At 32.6% G+C, this 21557-nt stretch overlaps 1 protein-coding gene across 8 annotated transcripts in view; it reads right to left on the bottom strand.

The window, feature by feature from the left end:
- The window catches only part of LOC109533413 (zinc finger protein 768), a 117040-nt gene that overhangs the window by 82397 nt on the left and 13086 nt on the right, over window positions 1–21557 (bottom strand). For 7 of the 8 annotated variants that reach the window (XM_048666134.1, XM_048666132.1, XM_019898724.2 and 4 more), the window contains exon 3: window positions 19088–19314. In XM_048666134.1, the coding sequence (XP_048522091.1) occupies window positions 19088–19314 (227 nt within the window). Of the gene's footprint in view, window positions 1–15028; window positions 15209–19087; window positions 19315–21557 lie in introns of those variants that run through there. The other variant, XM_048666139.1, reaches the window with a different exon arrangement.

Raw genomic sequence — 21557 nt, 5'->3', positions numbered from 1 at the left:
ATTTTTATGTTACTTTTATAAAGAAGAATGCGCTAACTCGAAATGTAAAATTAATAGAACGTCAAGATATTTCTTCGGCAACAACAAAATTATGAACCTGAATATCATGAAAATATATTGTCTTGTTGTGAACCAGTAACTTCTCTTTTAACATTAATTCTGATATTCATACGTTTCGTATAGATGCAGGCATATTTTCATACATGTTTCGTAGAGTTTACGGAAGAAGTTTTCCGTAAAAGTCAATTGGAATCTCTAATGTGGGAAGAATTAATTAATGCCTAAAGTATGAGATAAACCGAATACACACCTGGATATGCGATTTATTTAATACTTTCAAAACGTGTACGCTGTTACGTAGATAGACGCCATTCAATGACTAGAAATATTTACATGACAATATGGAACACCCTATATATAGGAACTAGGAAACAAATCCAAACGAATTAAAAAAACCAACTAAAAGGCACATTTTTACATTGTTTCTCCGCGTCTCCACCTTCCGTTTTGGTCGAATTTATTTGTTCCAAATTGTTAAAAATATATCTTGTGTACGTTTCAAACGAGTTTATTTTTATAAGGTTGTGTTGCCAGTTCAATTATTTATAGTGATTAATTCAGGATTATTTTAATTAAATACATACTTTGATGTTCCATTTTTTAGGGGAATGAACTTAAAAGTTATGTGTTATTTGCAAAAGTAACTCGTTTGCGCTCCAGTTCGTAATACTTAGTAATTCGCAAGATTACAATTTTTCCGGGCTGTTTATAGTTAAGTTTTACGTAATAAAGACCAGTCTCTCTATGCAAAATAAATTGAAATTTATTGGAAAATTGATAAGCTAAAGAAATGTTGATAAGTCAAAACGTGTTTCAATGGAATACTAATCATGGATGTGGAAATGTAAAATAGTGCTAAATAAGACACTAACTATGTAGGTAACGGTAGCAAATCTACTTGTATACGAGTAGGACGCGAAGTTGAAAAACATAAAAATATATAAAATATGAGTGCTAGTAATTACATAATTGGATATAATGATAGTGTTCTCTACAAATAAGGGAGATTATTGCGTTCATTGTATTTTTGAACTATTTTTTGAGATTCTGATTAAATTTGGGGTATTCGAAGTACCCAAGAATGGAACGTTTACTCATTTAGTTGCTGACAAACTTACTTTCTGTTCTTCTACGTGGAAAAAACAATTTTTGGCTAGATATGTTTGAGTGGATTTCAGAAATAAGGCGCTGAAAAGTAATTTTTTATGCCAGATAACCGTTTCATGTGACTAATTGTAGGTTCATCAGTTAAAAGAATGGTTAGACGAATAGATGACAAATAATCCAGCTCTTAATATAGTGCATAATAAAAAGAAAATCAAGTGCATAAAACTGAACATTGGCTCCTGTTGTATAAAGCACCGTCTAGACAGCAGCACAACCTTAGAAATCAGTAAATGGTACATATTTAAACAAAAATTGCATTATTCATTATGTTGCGTGATGCGTAATGAATTGAGATCCGTAAGCTGACACTAAAATTGTTCTTATTTCATTGATAATTCCATTAGAAATATGGACGTCTGTAATATTGCATCTAGCAAACGGTTGGATCAAGAGAGAGATAAGATAATGAAATCAAACGAAAAATTGCCGTATGTCTGATTGTGCGTATTAAACAGGTTTTCCAATTAAAGTGCGTTATTGGCAGCTTACCGTTGGATCATTGGCCTCCATCATTTTGCAAATAATTATCACTATAAAAACAATAATCCTTAATGCTGAGGCCGACACGACCACTTCACTGTTTCAAATATCCTAACATTTTTAAAGTCAGTCATCGCCCACCCTGAACGTTATCCAGTTTCGAAATTTGACAACTTTGACATTTCCACATGCTCCACACTCTATACTGGTTGGCTCCCATAGGCACCCACTACCAGGTCTGCTAGATTCTTACTTTCCGCGATTCGACAAAAAACTGCGATCGACACGAAAAAAATTAAAAAAAAAACAGTCGACGAACGGAAAAGATGCGTAAATTCGCGCTTGCTAAGCCTTCTCGATGGCAAAATGCATGTGTGCGTCTCGCATTGCATTCGAATTTGCAACCAGCCTGCATCAAGTCGGCCTTGCATTGATTCATGGCCTACCCCGATTGAAAAAGGCGTTTTTTTAAGACGAGAGGGGGGTTTTTCAAGGGTACGAAATGAGGATTGATGTGTAAGCAAATATTCGTTTATTGTTCAGCGATGTTTTAAGGATTTTAACAGGCCTACAATTATTGCATGTGCATATTTACTCGCTTTATTTGAACTTTTAAAATGCTGAGTATGTGGAGAAATAGCATCAACAGAAAATTGAAAAAGTCAATAGGACAAGTTTAGAAAGCGACACATTTTGTTAAGTCTTTGCAAGTTTTCGTTTCACTGAATTAATTCCGAAGGTGAGATAAAGCTGATACAAAACTGTCCGTTGAGCAACGCTGCGCGAATATGAAACTAGCCGTGTTTCATTTCTATTCGGAATAAATCTTAGTAAGTACCTACAGTAAATAAAATCTATGTCCGGATATGAAAAAACCCGCCTTTAAATATGTAGGTTCCAATTTTGCCTGGCTGTTAAAACGGCAGCAAACTTTTTCAAATGCCGCTTTATAAGACCATTTAATAATTATTAAACTAATACCGAAGAATCTTTTAAATGGCTAAAAAGATTAACCCGAGCCGGCTGAAACTTTTATTTAATACTGTTCAAATAAAATCCAATTTTTTCACAGCCCGATGATTTTTAATTTCTGCTCTTATTCAAATAAAAGGGCGCGAAATTCATTTTTTGGCCCTTCGGCGATTGTTTGCTTTAACACCCCGCTTAATCGCGGATTAAAATCGCAATCTGGGGGATTTTTTTCCTGGAAAATTATTTACATCCCGAGAAATGTCACAATCTGTTTCATATTATCCATTATCATTTATAATTACTTTGGATAATAATTATATTAGGTGTATCTGAGGTCAATAGATGTTTGCTTATGTTTTAGATCACCCGAAAAATTGCTGTGTTTTATTAAAGAGATTTTGTGTTTTCTATATTGGTACTACCTGTATCTGTAGTTGTAATGCGTTTTCATCTATAACTTCATAATAACTATAAAAAAATGGAAAACTATGCAATGTCCAACATCCTTCAAGGATGCTCTTAAAATTCTGCCGAAAATTGCGAAAATCGCTCTTAATTCTGCCAACGATTGCCAATAAAATCAGATCATTTTCAATAAATTATGAAAACGCATTTAAAATTTCTAATATGTCAGATTACGTAGCAACAAGCATGGCGAACTAGTAGACGATGCTCAATTAAGCAGAATGTAATTAGCCTTTCTTCCTGTGTTGAATTGATAATCTCTTATAATGACCAGTGTTCTGTTATGGACACGGATGTGAACAGACCTGATTTTTTTGTTCATACAATTTATTGATTATTAAAACCGATCGATAAGTTAGAGCGAAAATAAGAAAATTAGGTCCTTGTGAGGTGATGAAGATATAACTGTATATCTGTTTGTAATCATGTAGATGCTCGTTGTAAATTGTACTTAGAATGACCGACCATTTTAAGAGCAATTAAGTTGTACTGCTAAATATGCACGCGAATCGTTTAAAACTTTTTTTCCTCTTTTGCAATGTGTAAAGTATTTTCTAAGAAATGTAAATGATCTGCTCTACTTGCTCAACAACCAAAGGATAAACAAATAAATTTATCATTATTTTGAAAACTTTTAATTTTGACTCCAGCTTGCTCTTGTTGTCGCCTAGTTTAGTTAAAAAGATCTACTTATAACAAATTATTATTAAATCAATTTCATTTTCAACTTCATTGATTTGGTGTATTTCATTTCATTTTAAATTTTACTAAGTTTTTATTTGCCTCAAACAACCCTTAAACGCTGAAGAGTCACCGCCCCAAGAATTAAAAACGAAAATACCTTACCGTTGTCCAAACAACAAACTTTTCCTCAGCCATTATTCTTTTTTCCTCGTTTTCCTTAATTTTTCTCAATTATCAGACACTTCGACAACTTTTTAAGACCAAAGAGTTAAAGAAAATGTTTTCTAACTGAATTACCGCTAAGTGCCTCCATTCTTTTATCTCTTTCGAACCACTTAAAAATAAATTCTTATTTTCTTTTGTGAAAACACGAGTTTTAAAAGCGGACGGTGGGAAAGTTTTTCTCCGCGTTTTTCGTTTACCTTTTGAGACTCGATCGAGTGTTTTTTACTTGGTAGAGTACACTTGTAGGATCGCAATTAGTTTCCGAATTTCTTGCATAGTTTTTGGTAATTCTGCTACTTAGCGCTGGAGAGGATTTGTATTTTTTTAGCTGCAGTTATGCGTTTAACTATAGGAAGTGCGCTTGAAAATGTTGTATGATTAAAATCAGGTCCAATTAATTTTTGATCAGTCTGCTTTACTGGTTAAAATTCAGGACCACTTGTGAGATAATCGTGATTTAAATGAGACACGAAGAACTACTAGAACATTCTAAGCATTTATAATACCTAAGCAAAACAGTATAAAATAGGTAAAAACTATGGCGTGCACTAGGTTGCAATTTTTATTCAAACCATGGCTTATTTTATGAGCGGTGGCAATTTTCTTCGCCGTTGAATCGGCCAAAGCCAAAGGAAACTCTAAGACGATAATTTTGTTTCCTAATATAGAAGATATTGACATGCGATATGATGAAATTAGATTTCAAACTTGTAATTTGAAAATTTTTAGTTAATAATGGCCGCAGATCACGCCATTTGGTGGCATTTTTGAAACAAAGATAAATCGGAACTTGCTGTGATTTTATCGTCTTTGCGAAATATGAATTAAAATGAAAAAAGCATAGTTTTATAAACATTTGACATAACAGCCTAATTCACAGTCACTTTCAATAGTGATCCATATATTTTTCATATTGCATAGCAAATTAGTTCAGACATTTGAAAAACAACAAAGAAAACTTGTTGCTAAAATTTGCAAACATGGTTCACTATTCTATGGCGATCCTATTAAAATTTTCTTCGTCCTATTTCCCGCTACAAAATAAAACGCCGCTTGATAATAAATGTTTGCTAATATCAAGTTCTGAAATTAATTTTCTCAAAAGAATAGAAGAACTTGGCTCTTTCATTTTCGATATTTTTGCCGTAGCCCCCGTTCTCGTGCCAGTCCGCCGTAAAACAAACAGGCTTATTTTAATTTTGCTTGTCAGCACAGTCCTGGAAATATGTACTTCTTATCCCAAATCGTGTTATTTGTAAAATATCTGTTTTGAATATTTCCTTGGCTTTATCGTTCGATGAGTTACAAATTTCCACTGACCATGAACAGCTGAAGGATGGTTCAGACAGGTCGATATTTTTTTGCTTTTAATGTAGGCTTTGTGGTACAATAAATTATTGTTTTGTGATGGCTTTTTCAGGAGGTAGATGAAACGTTTTCAAATGTTTTGCAAGTTTTTCCTTTGTCTTGATTATTACTAAAAATAACCCTCTTTGCATTTTTCTCAATTATTATGGAAGCTTCACTTGTTGATGCAATTTTGGCAATATGAACTTTCACGGCATCCCAAGGTTTCTCAACCATTCACATTATGTCTGTATGTAACAATGTTTGTAAAACTATTATTTCAACTGTTGGAAAGGTGCAAATTTTCCGTTAGTCGATTTTTTTATTCGGTTTGCGTATGCAGCCGATTATAATCCCCGACCACACACAACATTTTAAAAGTCCTGCTGCGAGCGGCCTTGGCGCAAAAAAGCTGCGATAACGTTGCAGGCCGTTTTTAGCATTCAGCAGATTTTTTCTGGACCACAATGTCAAAGACCCCCAAATCTAAACAACATCTTTATGGTCTCGTTTACACAGTAAAAAGCAAAAACTCTTTAAATCTGTTGTTAGTATGAAGTATATAGATTTGATGGTTTTTCGGTTTTGAGTAGTATTTTCTAAAACTGCTCTTCAGGGGCTGTAGTAAGCTACAAGTGAAATATTGGCATCTACAGCTTAATCTTGCTTTATTTGGCATTTTCTTTCTTTCTTCGAATTCGTAATTTCGTACTTTCCGCAATTACTCAGCTGCTTTAAAGGCTAATAAGTAGGTTTAATATGTAGTACTTAAAAGAGATTTTCATATAAAACATTAAATATCGTATTTCTGTAATCAAATAGTAAAAAAAAAAAGATTCCATTTCGTTCCCCTCGTGGTCGTCATTTGAAAATCACCATAACTCTAATTTTTTTTTGAGTTTGTTTGCAAAATTAGAAACGATTTTCCAAAATTATATGCAGGAGATCAACCCAGCTGCTAGTTTTGTTTCTGCTGCTGTTCAAAGTGTTTTTCTTGAAATAACAATAATAATTATTTGTCCGAAAACACATTATTTAAAACACTCTGTAGAACATTGTAAGCAGACATAGAAACGAGAATAACATATACGAATGAAAGCCTCAATAAAACATTTGGTTTTAATCAGCAATATTCAGGGCAATCGCAAACTCGTCCAAATAATAAAATTATTTAAAATAAAACTTTTGGAAAAGAAAATTAACCTTCTAGTAAAGTGGAACTTCATTTTCTACACTGTCCGGTTTCAAAGTTGCAAATATTCAATATAAATAACTGCAAAATATTTTTTTTCTCAATTGGATTCATTGTAGGTACCATACCACGAATTGTCCAAAAAATTAAATTTTTAAATAAAATGTATGCATTTAGCTTCAATAGCATCTGCACCCGATTACACTTTTTTGAAAGACAAGAATGTGCTTTTTTCAAATTCAACAAACCGGCCTTTGTTCGGAACATCCGAATTTCTACTGCCATGAAAACTATTACCAAAAATCCCAATGAACTCAAAATATTGTTTAACTACGCATAAAAATATATGTAAATTAACTTTTAAAGCCGCAGTTCTAAAAAAAATTACAATATTTTATAAACTTGTAAATGACGTGTTTTTCAAATTTTTCATTATTCCTTCTTGATTTTGAATGCATATTTAGTTCCTGGATATAACATTGAATCTATGGAGTTATTGTTGCCTGAATTACAGAGCTCTTGATGCCAGTTTAATTTCAATCATGTCAAAGAGAAGAGGGCAACATATATTGCAAAAATGCACAAAACTGTAATTTTAGACGAATATAATAAAAAAAATAAAAAATTGAAGTTGTTAAGCTCATTCAGGTGATAAAAATCTTAAAATATCGCAAACCGTCTGATGTAAACGTAGCCATTGGCAATTTGGTCATCAAAATAAAAATGAGGAGGGTCATGAACGGTCAGGAATTTTGCGGTCTTTTTTCCACTCGGTTCTAATGGCCAAATGAACGTACGTGGATGCGTGAAAAAGAGAATTCGAAGCAAAAAAGTTGCGAAATTGGCTTTTGGGAATTAATGAATGAACGGGTTGAGCTGGTCGGGATTTTTCAACGAATTCCGAGGCCTTAAAATAAATGATCATCCACCTAAACTGGAATGTTACATGATAAATATTAGACATAAATTTTATAATAACAAACTGCTTTATAGCGTTGTGTTCAGCAGCAAATTGATTACATTTCGGTCTATTTTTGGATTACTAGAGGTTACCACAATAAAACTTAACCCAAACTCCAAAAAACCAAAAAAAAAACCGATATTTTCACTATGGGAACAAAATCTCTTACATCGAGCTATTTTCCCATAGTCACTTTGCCAATATTTATTTAACTTTTTTTGTAACATTTGTCCTCAAGGCTTGGCACAAAAAAAACAATATTCATAGAGCGCAGTTCACAGAACAATGTCACTAAATTTGCCAGTAATCCGAACCAAAAAAAATTAACCCCTTCATTTAAAACTAATATAAGGGTCGGTTTTTTGTCTATGTGAACCGGATTTTTACGCTGTATCATGCCAGTATGAGGTGTTGAAATTTACTTTTAATCTTTGTGACGAGTTTTTGTTGAGTTCGCAGCCTTGAAAAGATTGATTACCATCACTGATGTTACCGAAAAAAAAAACATATGTTGAAAATATACAGAAGACGTGTGTAAATGAAGTTGATTACAAACTTTGGACTATTGAAGCCTGAACTAAAATATCCTAGTTTTCTTTTCTAGCTGTTGATTTACTTACATTTTGTTCTACATATCACGCAACACCTTGAATATGTAGGTAATCAAATGACATGTTTAAGCATCGGACTTCTTTCGCAAAATAGTTATGATCGATCGCTTTTTTATGTTCGCAAATTTATGTATTTATTAAAATTCCAAATGTTTCTAATAAATAGCAGCAAAAATAGAGTTACTAACACTGAAAACTTAAAAATGTTCAGGTCAAAATTTAAAAAAAAACGGGAATTGCTTACATAAATATAATAAATACAAAGTTCTTTTAAAAGCTTCCAATGCGGAGCCATATAATCAAACATACGACATAGAACAACAAATAAAAAAATCCACGTATGCAAATGTTTTATTTGGAAGAAAACCCATTAAACCTATCTTGCGTCCTTTTTACAAGCGGTAATAAAATGCCTGGACATAGATAAAATAGTAATTTATTAAAAGAAACTTTCGCATTGACTTTTATAGATGGTTTAATGGTGATTTTACGTCGGTTTGTTTAAAGAAAAATGCCACCTTTTTGCGAAATCTCACTGGATTAAGTTGAATAAACTTATAAAACCGGCAGTGTGTAGAAGGTTTTCGATATTTATGGGGCGTCAATAATAATTTCGTTAACATGAATTTAATAGGTCAATACTTTGCCATGGACTGAGGCTTGGGAACAGTAGCAATTATAAAGCAATGTTGGTTAGCAACGTTTCTGCGACGTAGTTTCTGAAACGCAGAATGAAATAAAATGTCCACATCAATAATTTACGGGTTCTAGACGAATCAAGGGGTGTTTCACCCTAATTTTTCCAGACCAATACTTATCGACACCCCACAAAATTCGCCCCAACAATAAGGGTGGTCCCTTCAAAAAATATATTGAATGCCTTCGATTTGTAATAATTTGTATGGAAGCGAAAAAAATGGATGCATCCAGTTATTATCGAATTAGAAAAGTTTTTCGCTTGGGGTGTGAAAAGGGTGCAAAATGGCCTAAATTTGATCGAGCCGCCCTCGATGCCAGCGGGATGTTAAAGATGATTTAGTTTGTCGCTTGGGTTGACCGGGGTTTTTTTGCTGGACATTTCTGCGGTAATAAACCTCACCCTGTTATTATTACTGACTTTATTAAAAACATTAAATCAAGCCGCTGGAATTAAGAAGATTTAATTATCCAGTTCCTCAAATAACACTGCAATAAAGCAACGTTATACAGTGCTTCCAGAGAAGCAAAAGTGATGGAAATCTTAAATTACTCACACGCACACAGTCCTGAAATCTGGATAAGTTAAAAATGGATATTTGCCTGACACGGCCCGATTGCATTTGCAATGGGCAAAATAAAGATGGAAAGACCGAGGATTAAAACCTATCGTATAATGATACGCATGATATTATGTACCACTGTGTACCAACGTTTTGCAAAATAAACTTGCAAGAAAGTTCGATATGTAAAGAATTTTTTAAATTGGAACGCAATCGTGTGCGGTGCTTCTTTGTTCCAGGAAGTTTTCATAAAAACTATCCACCTATGGGAAACTAATTTATTTTAGTATGTAACTAATACGTATTAGCTTCGGCACGTTCACACCTAATTTGAACTCTAACTGAAAGATTTAACGGTTTTTCTTAATACTTTGGGCTAATTCGCGGACATTTAAAAACACCAGCATTTTATGAGCATTGGAGAAATGTTATCTACTGGATGTGCAATTTCAAGATTTCGTTTTTCAGATGTATTATGTGGAACAAACCTCTGTGTAAATTATGAAACCGCCTAAATCCTAGTTCACAAATTATTGCCAGTAATACATAAATCAGATCGAGAGCTAAATGAAGTGTTTTATGTTATTGTTTTTTCCATTAATCGTCGGTCGTTCCAGTTCCAAGCTTACAAGTGGTTATTACTGTTGCCCCTTAAGAGTGAAAAAAGCAGGTAAAACCGTCAATAAATTAGTTTACCGATATTAGCAAGACATTTTTATGGATGCATTGACGATGTTATATCATTTTCTTGCATTCAGGCCCAACCAGCTAGTTCCCGCCAACGTACATCGTGAGTCGCGTACATTCTTCTGCTGCACAATTTTTATGACCGCTCTTCTTTTAATCTCCTTTTCTTCTGGGGTATCTTTTTTCCTCCTGCTTATGTATGTATGGTAAGCCTAGGCCGATTTTTTTCCTGTTAACCTGCCCAATAACCGGTTTTTTTACTGTATGCAGGAGGTGCACACTATAAGAATGTTTCAACTGGCGTCGATATTTTCAAATGTATTTTTCATTTTTTTTCTCGTGGGAGAATTCGATCAAGACAGCCGCCTCCAGCTGGCATAGATCAGTTAGATTTGTAGTTATTAGATGTAAACCCAAACCGATTGTGGCTAGTAGGAGATTTATGTGGCACCTTTTTTCAAATCCTCAAGTTTATTTCTAAATAGATTTTTCAACTCGAAAGTTTCTTGATTTGCACTTTTTTAAGATTTTCACTTGATCGGAAACACTAAAATTTCTGGTTTAATTTCACATTAATATCGACCACAGCATGTTAAGCAGTTTGTTAACGTCGATACAGTCTCACATTCCTCCACATCGACCGTTGACTCTTAAGGAACGGTCTAAGATTTTATATTGTGCAGGTCAGCAGTTTTATTATTTTTATCTCGCCCAGTGTATTGGCTTTTTGCAGCGGTACGTTCTGTCTCCTTTCTGATTAAGTTCTCTTCTTAAGCCTGAAGAAACAACGTTTCTCATGTTGACATGCTAAATTATTCAGCTGATAAGTGGCTAAAGATACAAAGGGAAAAAAGCAGAAAAGCAATCTAGATTTTTTCAAATATCTCTATCTATCTATCCGAAACTTGTTTGGCGTCTTTTTCATATTCCTATCACCGTGTCGGTGATTACGCTGTTTTGATGCCCTGATATCTTTCAATATAACTAATTCAAAACGTTCTTTTACAACAGGAAAAACATAGTGTTTAATGTTTAGGTTTCAGATATTGCTGTTCATTACATGACCGGCCATTCTACATTAATTAACTTCGGTCGGTAAAAAAAAACTTCGGTAACTAAAAATCGGTTTATGTTTAATGAATCAATTAAACTAATATTTTGCTGCTTTTTTCGAAACATTCAACGTTTAAGTCGTTCGGCCATTCTTGTGCAACTTTTCCAAAGCCCACTCTTGTCGTGTTTTTCATTCTTCATCGTCAATAATTTTTCCACTTGTTTTTAATTCTGTTAGCGTTTGTTAACTTTCGTCTTTAATTGTCATAATTCTGCCCCAGTTTATTGCCTTGATTCGATTTACGTTAATATTTTACAAATAAATAATGATTGTCATACATCATACATAAGATTAATTTTAAAAGCTAAGGGCAGCCGATAAATCGTGCGTATTAGAAAAGTATAATGTGAATGTACATTCTGAAGTTTAAGCATGTTTGAAAACTTAATATCTTTAAAGCAAGAAAGAAAATAAACACGCACGATAAGCATTTTTCTTCGGCTATATTTAACCTTTGGGAGTAAAGGACTTTGGGACCGAAGCTAAAAGGGAATATATTTCTCAGTTTTAAATATAGTAGAAATCATCTCATAGTCGTCAATAAGAGATATTCATTTAGTCCTTAATAATAAAGAGAAGAAAACGGAAATCAGCATAAGAGTAGAATTAAATATAAAGTATAAAATTAATATTATTTAACAGTAGTTTAAAAAACATAGTTAACAAACGTATCATAAATACTAATTAAATTCACTATGTCATCGACAATATACATTGAGTCATTAACATTCAAAAATAGATAAATTGACAATGTTGATTTTGCTTTATACCAGTTTTTCAATTTTGTCTTGTTCCTCATATTTCATTTTACTCTTATGCTGGTTTCTCTTTTCCTTTGTCCAATGTTAATTACTAAATTAATAGTTTTTTTCTGCGACTATTATTAAGACTGAACCTACTATGTTTTTCCCTTTAGAGCCCTGAAAATAGTTTGAATATAGCCGAAACGTTGGCCCAAGGAAAACAGAGTTTAATTTCCCTGACCATATTGACCCACAGACCCAAGAAGCTAAATAGACATATTTTATCACTATTTATTATTCTCAGGATTTACTAATTCACAGCAGAAAAGGACGCAACGTTTGTTATTTACCTCTGAAATACGCATATGTTCTGATAAATAAATAATGCAATTTTCATTCAATATTTATAAAAATAAATGCCATTTCTGCTCTTGAAAGGTTAGTTGCAAAAATGAAAATGAATACTGGAAAATTATAGATAATTCACACTTGGTGAGCAAACGGTTACATTGGAAACTTCTTTCTGATTGCCGGCAATCACGAATATTATCCAAATTTGGAGTCATGTTGAGTAATGGATCACTTCCACCCCCGAATTATGGTCTATTTCGTTTATTGGTTTTTCGATGCGATACACCTTGATACCGAGTCGAGAATCGCCAATTTAAAAATTATCTCCCATAGCCAGAATGCCGGTAATTTCGTCAAATGTAGATTTATCATTACAAATTACCGCTTTAAGAAAGGGTTTAAAACAGGCGTAAGTTAGTTTTTTGCTTCAAATATTGTCCTATATTTAATTAGTAATTATGCAGCAGACATCTTCGCAGTCTAAGAGCAATTAGTAATTTCTAGCACAGGTTGGCATTTAAAAATTGTTTTACTAAAATAAGAGTTAGGAAACGTGTCGATTGTGTTAATTCTTTATCAAAAGGAAATCACGAGCTATTACCCAGAGTGTGTCTTACAACACACTTAGGCTCAAAATGTCAAACTTAGGCTATCGTTAGCAGGCAACCAAAGGTAACTTTTCAAAATGAATATCTTTAGTAATTGGGTTTTGTTTTTATTGACTAGAACATCAACATCAACATATAATTGGGATTTCATTTAAGTCTCTCACTTCCTAAACACGTACTTTATCGTATTCATAATTAATCAGCAACAGATGTTGTTTTAGCCCATCCCTTCCGATTTCGCACATAAAAACTATTCCCAAGACAAAACCCCAACTAGTCAAACCACTTACATCAACAGCATCAACAAGAACAGTACCTTTGGTTGGAAAAAAATGACACGATTTCGTGACACAATCAAATGCTTAAATGCCCATTCTCTAACTGTAAAACATTGAAAAAGCCGTATGTATAGATCATCTTTCTCAGATCCGACCCTTCAGGTAACTGTATTCAAAGGGGTGACATTGTGAGAACACCCTGTGGATTCTCTATTTGTTTCAAGCAAAAAAAATTAACCCTTAAATTACTTTAGTATGCAAAGTAGGGCTCGATTTGTACAGGTAACAACGTCTTGTGCTAGTTAGTGAATATAGAGAGCTATGTTTATTCCGAAGTGTTATTCAGGTTGAATATTTATTTTTATTTGTTTGCTAAGAAATTCATCTACTAGATTATGTGACTATTTCAAAGGACGATTAATAAATCAGTTTTTCAAGTTTAAATAAAAAGCTTCCAAATTTGAAGCAATTCAGTTTGGGATTTTTCAAAGAACTAATAATAAAAAAGCACTCATGAACTGGAACAGTTGATAAATAGTTTATTGTAATAGCTTCTCATTAAAACGTTTTCATTTTGGACAATAAATCCTGAACAAACCTAGTCAATGAGAACCCTTGATCAGGAAGAGAACAGTTAGTAAAAGAGGATGAAAGGTTTCGAATTATTTCTCACGTTCCAAGGGGCTAAATCAAAGAATAGAGGTTTCTGAAAACAAAGATACAGTTTTTATTCAAGCCCTTTGTTTAGAGAGGCTGTAAAAGATAGATTTTAATTATGGGCTTCAACAAAAAGCGCTAATGTATGCGTAAAAGCTTAGAGGACCGTTCGGTAAGATGTGAACAATTTTTTAGGCAGCTTTTTCAGTGGGAAGGAAGCTGGTAGCGGCTTTCACGTTTACTAACGGTATACATACTAAATTTATGTTTTTCAATTCCGTTTAATATTGCTATATAAGATGTTTTTCTTTTCTTGGTTTTTTCAAGGCAATATAAATGCTACGATGATTCACTGACGTTGAGTATGATTTTCCGATTAGTTGAATGCAAAATAGTTGATAAACAAATTTTAAAAACCTCCTTAAGATTCTCCTCAACTTCTTAGTTTTTGACCGCTGCGTAACAACTTTTCGTAGAGGTCGCGTTCGTTCCTAAATTCCTTGGTGTAGTTCGACTTTTTATGTAAAAAATTATCAATTTAAAATTAAAATACGTCTGAATATATGTGGACCTTATATGCGTGATTTATAAATACAATTGTTATTTATTATACAATGTTAAATGGTGTTGGTAAGAGATGTTTGAGTGTATAAAGTTCTAAATAAAATACTTACCATTTTTTAAATAACTGACATTAATTCCAATACCCCAAAATGTCATACTCAACAATTGTTGCAGTGTATCAAAAAGACTAAATGCATGCAATTGAAAAACGAAATCAAAATCTACGAAACAATGCGAAATAAAAAGAAAGCCTAAATTGAACTTGCAAATTGTACTTTTATGATTGAAACTATTGAAGCATTTCGTTAATAAAAGAGAAATATATTTCATATTTAAACTAAATGTATTAATCATTAATTAATTAATTAAATTAAAAGTAAGATTAATCATTTTGTTGCTAGTAGTATTTTGAATACTTTTGCTCAGCTTTAAGTTAGAAACAAGCTCGTTTAACAAATGGGACACAAACGTGAAGAAAAATATTTTTTGATTAAAAACTAAGCAATTGATGAATGAAAAATTATAAGTAAAAACGTATATATCTAACAAAAACAAGAAGCAGGTGGGCAGATACTATACACGGTTGAAAAGAAGCCAACTCACTCGCTGCAGAGTTGTCCAACACTCTTCGAGAGTACGCTCCGAAATTGCCGAGGAGTTCCGTTGAAGTTGGTTGAAGTCCGGCAGCGTTAGTTGGGAAAGAAGCTGTTTAGTATGGGGGTTAGTAAAAGTGGCAAGCATCGAAATCCTAATATAACACAACTCTTGATCCAAATTCTACCAGCTTTAATTAATAAATGATATTAACAAATTTAAATTTTTACATTTCCAGAAACATTACAGCAGAATATCTCTTTGTTTTTGGTTAGTAAAATTTGGTCGAGTACTTGACAAACTAGCAAATTGCTTAAAAACCCAAATGTTTGCTATTATCTTTCAGTTTCACCACATATTTCCTTTAAAGACATGATGATGAGAAGATGAACATGCTTCATTCCCAGCAGACAAACCAGACATTTTCTCCAAGCAGTTGATTCATTCAAAAATACTCAGCAATCTCTATGTAGGTACTCTAATGTAAAGATTTATATGCTAACTAACCAGCCACAAACCACATTTGCACAAAAAATAAATGAAAAACTTAGAAATCAATACCCCATACCTTTAAAACTAAAACCAACCAAAGAATAATTAAGGCCGGATGATCAATTTTATGTCATGAAAATGACCAATGAAAATGTTAAGAAATCACTCCATTGAAACTTCTCATCCGAGGAAGCGGAAAAATCCTAAATACCTCTGGGTAATAAGATGGACATGTATTTAACATATTTTGCCATGGATATTATCTCTCATAAAATGGCTGCTTGGTCGGTTTTATGGTTGAAGTTCATTCAAATCGTCCAACCGGAAAATAATACTTTTAATAACTCATTTCTACACTTTTAAATGAGCGTTTTTTCAATCGTCTGCCATTTTACGTTTCGTGCAATGTTTCTCATACGATTTTATCTCACGATTGTATAAGTTAAACGTATTGAATTACTTAATTGGTTAATATAGTGATTATTAGCTTAATAAGATTACATTTTGAACAAATGTTTGGATAGTTAGTCAATTAATTTAGCTGTAATTTTATTTAACAATCAAATTTTTAATAGTCACAAATAAACTTTAATTTAAATTTTTAATAAAAGCACTAATATTGCTAAAAAATGATAGCTGAACATTATCGTGAATTTTAGCAGAGTATCAGTAACTTTTTGGTCAATTTATAATCACCCGATGTCTCAAGACATGTTATAAATGTTGGAAAGCATAAAAACCTCTGAAAAAAATCCAAATTGCTGATGGTTTAATAATCGTCGATAAATAGCAAATTACAGCGGAAACAGTATCAATACGTAACCAACATCGGATTGAACTATAAAAAAATGTTCATAATTTCCAAGTAATTTTCCACGATTCCCCGCCTATCAAGTAAAAAATGCGAACAATTTCTCTGCAATTCTCCATAATTAATATGGAATTAATTATTAATTTATAATAAATACATCAAAAGCATTTTTCAAAGCGTTGAACCAGCTTTTTGCTGCCCATATCGAGAATGTGGACGCACTCCATTTCCAAGTTTCTACGAAACCAAAGAATAGATAATTTTTCAGGCTTTAATTATAAAATACACATTTTTTTTACTTCGCTTATAAGACGATCCCAGCAATACCAGCTGGTGAAAATACCTAGTTGTTGAAGAAAGCGAATACTAATTGATTTAAAGATTTGTTGTAACATAAGCTTTGCGATCGAATGGAAAAGGATGATGAAATTAATTTTATTTTTATTGCATCTTTCCCTAGTTTTTAAGCATCAAAATAGTTCAAATTAGAATTCACAAGACATCAAGCACTGGAAATTTCGTAAAATGTTTCAAATCAAGTCTTTTGTGTATTCCTAATGGAAGACATTTAGAACAAGTTTTTTAATCAAAACATTAGTACAATATTCTTAATGCCTTTTTCATGTATAAATAATAAAAGCGATCTCAGAAAAATTAATTGCAATGCTTCCTCTTACTGCATCAAAACCAAACGTTTTTCATGTCTGGAGCAAACTGTTTTTATTAATTTTTTCTCATTTACTTTTTTGATTATTATAACGGAGTTTGAAATTATAAGAAATTTTGCTCCCTAAACGGCAAACCTTTTTCAACAATTGTCCTCTAGCCCGGACAAATTTTTAATGCTTTTAGAACATTAAGTTAAATAACTTATTATTTCAGGCAAAAGCGTAAATAAATAAACTTTAATTATTGCTATAAATTTAATACAGTTTTGTGCTGAAAATTCTGCCTGCAAACATTGTGGGTTGTACTATAAATACGGAATTTCTCTGATTTAAGACGAATAATTTGAGAAAGCGTCGCGGTGCGTCGCGACGCTTCGAACCTTGGCAAGAGAGCACTGATTAAAAAATGGCGTCCAGATTGTTATTTTAAAAGTCGAGCACGAGATGGCGAAACAGGAACATTTAGGAATGGAATTTTTATTGGAATATTCTAAAATTTCTATTTTATGCACATTTAATTGTGTCTAAGGAATTTTTAACAACATTTTTGTATTTTCCCATTACAAACTTAGCACAGTACGGAACAATTTCCAATAAAAGCAAATATCTGCAAAGTAAAAAATATATATGCCGGTTTCAGACTTATAAATCACCGATTTCGCTGTTAAGTATTAAAAATAACGGCATTGTAGGCCTTTGAGGTTGATTTTTGTTTCACAATTTTTCATGACCTTTTTAAAATAATCTGAAATGTAGCTGAGCTGAACAAAAATAAGATTAAAATATTTGCGCATTTACATACTTCGCCTTATCAACAAGTTGTTTATAGAATATTCTTGTCGCTTGTGAAGAGAACTAAGCGCCTTGTTATTTAAAAAATGTTCTCATGAAGTAAGTACTGGATTTTTCAAGTGTAATGGCATCGATTACATTAGTTATTCGATAAGGAAATTTACGCTCAATGTTTGATAAAATAAAGTAGGGACAGCAAAATTTCCATTTCAATTGAAATTGGCCAATTGAAAAACCTTCCAAAATGAACCTGATAAAAATTGCTTCAAACATTCAATAAGCTTTTCGTTAGCTTTGGAATCGAGCTATAACAATACTGTTTTGCGAGTTCATATTCTTTTTACTTTAAACTTGTTCAAGTCATCGTTGAATTAAAAGAGACTTTTAAAAGTTCCTGTGGAACGTAAAGCAATAAAACGTCGAATCGTGGGAAAGCCAACAACGGTGATGAATAAAAATACATTTTTTATCAGCTTAGAACTCATTGCCTATAATTTCTTTGATCGAAGTTGGAAATAAACTTACATGAAAAATTAATATTTAATTAAAACGTAATAATGAGGAAAGAACATATCCGTGGCTAAGCCTGTTATAAAGTTGCAAAGTTCATTGCATGGTTATTTCTCGACGAAATTAATTTAGTTAAATAATGTGAGCTTGGTATATACGAAAAGAAAGCTAGAGAGTGATTTATAGAAGCAATGGATTTTTGTACGGCACTGCTTTGCTAATTATGTTCAATTATTTCAGAACCAACTCTTAAAGTTTAATGAGCTTTTCTTCTAGCGGTTCTGTGCACATCGCAGTAGCTTTTTATTATGAGTTTTGTGTAATTATGCTACTTTTTGGTGTGCGCAATATTTCGGAGTTTGTTAATAAGTTGGCATTTGAACAAAAGCATTATTGAGTACTGGAATAAATTGAAGCGAAGAGAGAAGCACATTTTACGTTTAACCCCTTTATTCACACATGGTCATGGTAGCTCAGCAGGTACAACATATGGTGTATGTCGTAGGGTACCAATTAAATGATTTTTTTAACCTGACATGTCCAACTTAACTGCTGAATTAATTTATGGGTACCTGTGTTTGTGTCACGAAAATTATGTAAGGATGGTAATTTTTAACGGGTGGTACTTTTCGAGGGAGCATTCGTTGGGCTTTGATTGAATTAATTCAGTTGGGTAAATGAACGATAACAAAATAAATTAAAACTTGAAAATATACAAATCAATAGAAAAAACGCACTACTTTCATTCCCAGTCAGAAAATCATATAAAGTGGGTATTTGTAAATGACGTCCTACCTGCAATTCATTGACGATCTTCTCAGTCATCATCTTATCTGGGCTGTTCGCACCACTGCCAAAGGGTGGACCCATCATGTTGGGTTGCCCGAATGGATGTCCGTGGGTGGATTGAGGCGTCGGACTGCTCATATGACTGGGGTTCGGACTGCCCATCGGATTTTGGGCCGAATTGGGTGTCTGAACTTGCCCGTTTGATTGAGGACCTTGAGGTCCTCCCATTTGACCTGCAAAATTACATGTTTATCAGTTAAATTTTCATTTATTCAAATGCCATTTATATTAGTAATGAACCCCAAAGGTTTTAGCTATATCACTTTTGAACCAATTTAACATGTTGAAGGCAAACGATTTTCAAGAAGCAGTTGGCCTTCTAATGCAAAATATTAATGTTAAATCGGCTCTAAAAATTATTGATTTTTACAAGTGGTGATGAGCTTTCGGTATGTGCACTTTGACGATGATAATAATTAAAATACCCGGTGAGATAGACAACACGCAACGATTAACATGCAAACATCTAAAACTCTTTTGCATACCGATAGTTTTCCTTTGTATTTTACTACGAACTTCGTAAACATCATACTTTCGTTGCTTTTTCTTCTCAAGTAGGTAAAGGAACATTCTCAAAATTAAGCTCAAGATTTGATTTGAACACAATAAGTGTTCCACTAAAATGGACAAAACTTGAAAAATCATTCAAATTTTCAATATTTTTTTGCAGGAGCTTGAAGAAATGTATTTAATTTCCCCGACTTACAGGTTTGTTTTTAGAGGAAGACTATAAAACCTTTCATGTGAGATTTTTTTTCTGAAATTTGGGATATTTGGAAAGACACCATTTCCGCGCATCCTTCATTAAGAATTTATAATGATTGTTCTTTCTTATATATGAAAATTTCTTAGTTTAGAGACAAAGTTTATCGTAAAATTTTACATATGTATTATGATAAAAGTATTTTAATGCGTCTGGCTCGTTGGTATCTTTCATATTTTAGCAAGTAAGCATGTAGGGATTAATTAAACAAAACGAACACAACAGAAAAAAATGCTTTTCATCTAATGTAATTTTTAAGGGTTTCATAAAATGGAAAAGTTTTGTTGATGGGTATTTTTTGGTAATATAATTAACAAAAAGATGTTGAAATTTTTGTGCTCTATAAAATTGTCTGTTTTTCTCATGATTGTCTGATTGGTGTTGTTTTGCTCTTTAATTTAAGGACCTTCAAATTTATGTAGAAGTTATAACGTTCATAAAGAACTTATGTTTATTAAACCTTCCTATTTTCATGAGATTAATTTCAGGTTGACAAAAAGTAGATGTGCAACAGTTTTTAACAAATATGTGTTGTTGAAGTCTAAATTTTTAACTTGGAATCTTTGAAAGACATAACCATATATTTACAAGCATTAATGCTAGGGCCGGCGATGAATTATTCAATATTAAGTGGTAAAAAGAGATTAATTTTACGGAGGTTCTCAAAAGTTTGTTTCTTTTGTTTTTGACCAATTCGTATTGAAAAATGACGTGGTTTTCATCGTATTCGAATAAAGAACGAATATAACGAATTAAGAACTTTATCGGTTGCGTTTTTCTGATTTTACGTCATTTTCTATAGTTTTTCTTTGTAAGTTTGCTTCTAATGGTATTTTCTACTTAATCTCAATAAGAAACTTTGAATAATAAATTACAATTAAACCGTTCTTGCGGCTATTTTTATTTTATTGAAACTGAACTCATTACAAATAGTTCCGCCTCAGTCATAAGGAGTTTTTAAAACGTTTTCAAATTACATTTTAAATTACGGAGGCAATTCGGGTGTTCTAACTAAATAGAACTTTTATACGAATGTCGTCTCAACTTTTTGCTTTTCGCAACGAACGCTTTTCAATGTCTTGAATTATTCTATAAAAAATCCGTTAGAAAGATGGACAGTTCTAATGTTTGAAATTGGTGTGAAATTATTTGGCAGAAGGCACAGTATGCGTTCCTACTGAATCTTCAATTTAAATTAGAAATACATACATTTTAAGTGTGCTCAGAACGACGATTTGCGGCAGAGAGGGTTTTAAAGAAGACGGTATTGATGAAGAATAGACTCTTGATCATCGCTCGACATAATGATTAAAAAGAAAACAGTAAAAAAGTGAAAATGAGAACGGACAGCGCAGAGCTAAATGTTGTTCGAATTCCTTCTAATTCTGTTATTTTGAGTATAAATCCAGCATTCGATCAGAAAACTACTTCAATTTCATTTTCTCCAACGTTCTTTTTCGGTCAGCTTTATTTGGTTCCCCTTGGTCATTCCAACAGTGGAAAGTCTGTGAAAAGTTCAGTTTTACCTGCCTGCGTATTGAAGCGTTCGAGTAAAAGTCTTGACTTATTTTAGGCAAATCTTATTGTGAGTGATAAATGTTCATTTTATCCATCCGTCATTATTTCTTGAAAACTCGATGATGCAAAGTTGGT

Source organism: Dendroctonus ponderosae, unplaced genomic scaffold (genome assembly GCF_020466585.1).
Source record: "Dendroctonus ponderosae isolate FM_Combo_2020 unplaced genomic scaffold, Dpon_F_20191213v2 Dpon_F_20191213_4, whole genome shotgun sequence".
Lineage (NCBI taxonomy): Eukaryota > Metazoa > Arthropoda > Insecta > Coleoptera > Curculionidae > Dendroctonus > Dendroctonus ponderosae.
The sequence above is the reverse complement of the archived record's forward strand: the minus strand, read 5'-3'. Positions and strand labels throughout refer to the sequence as shown.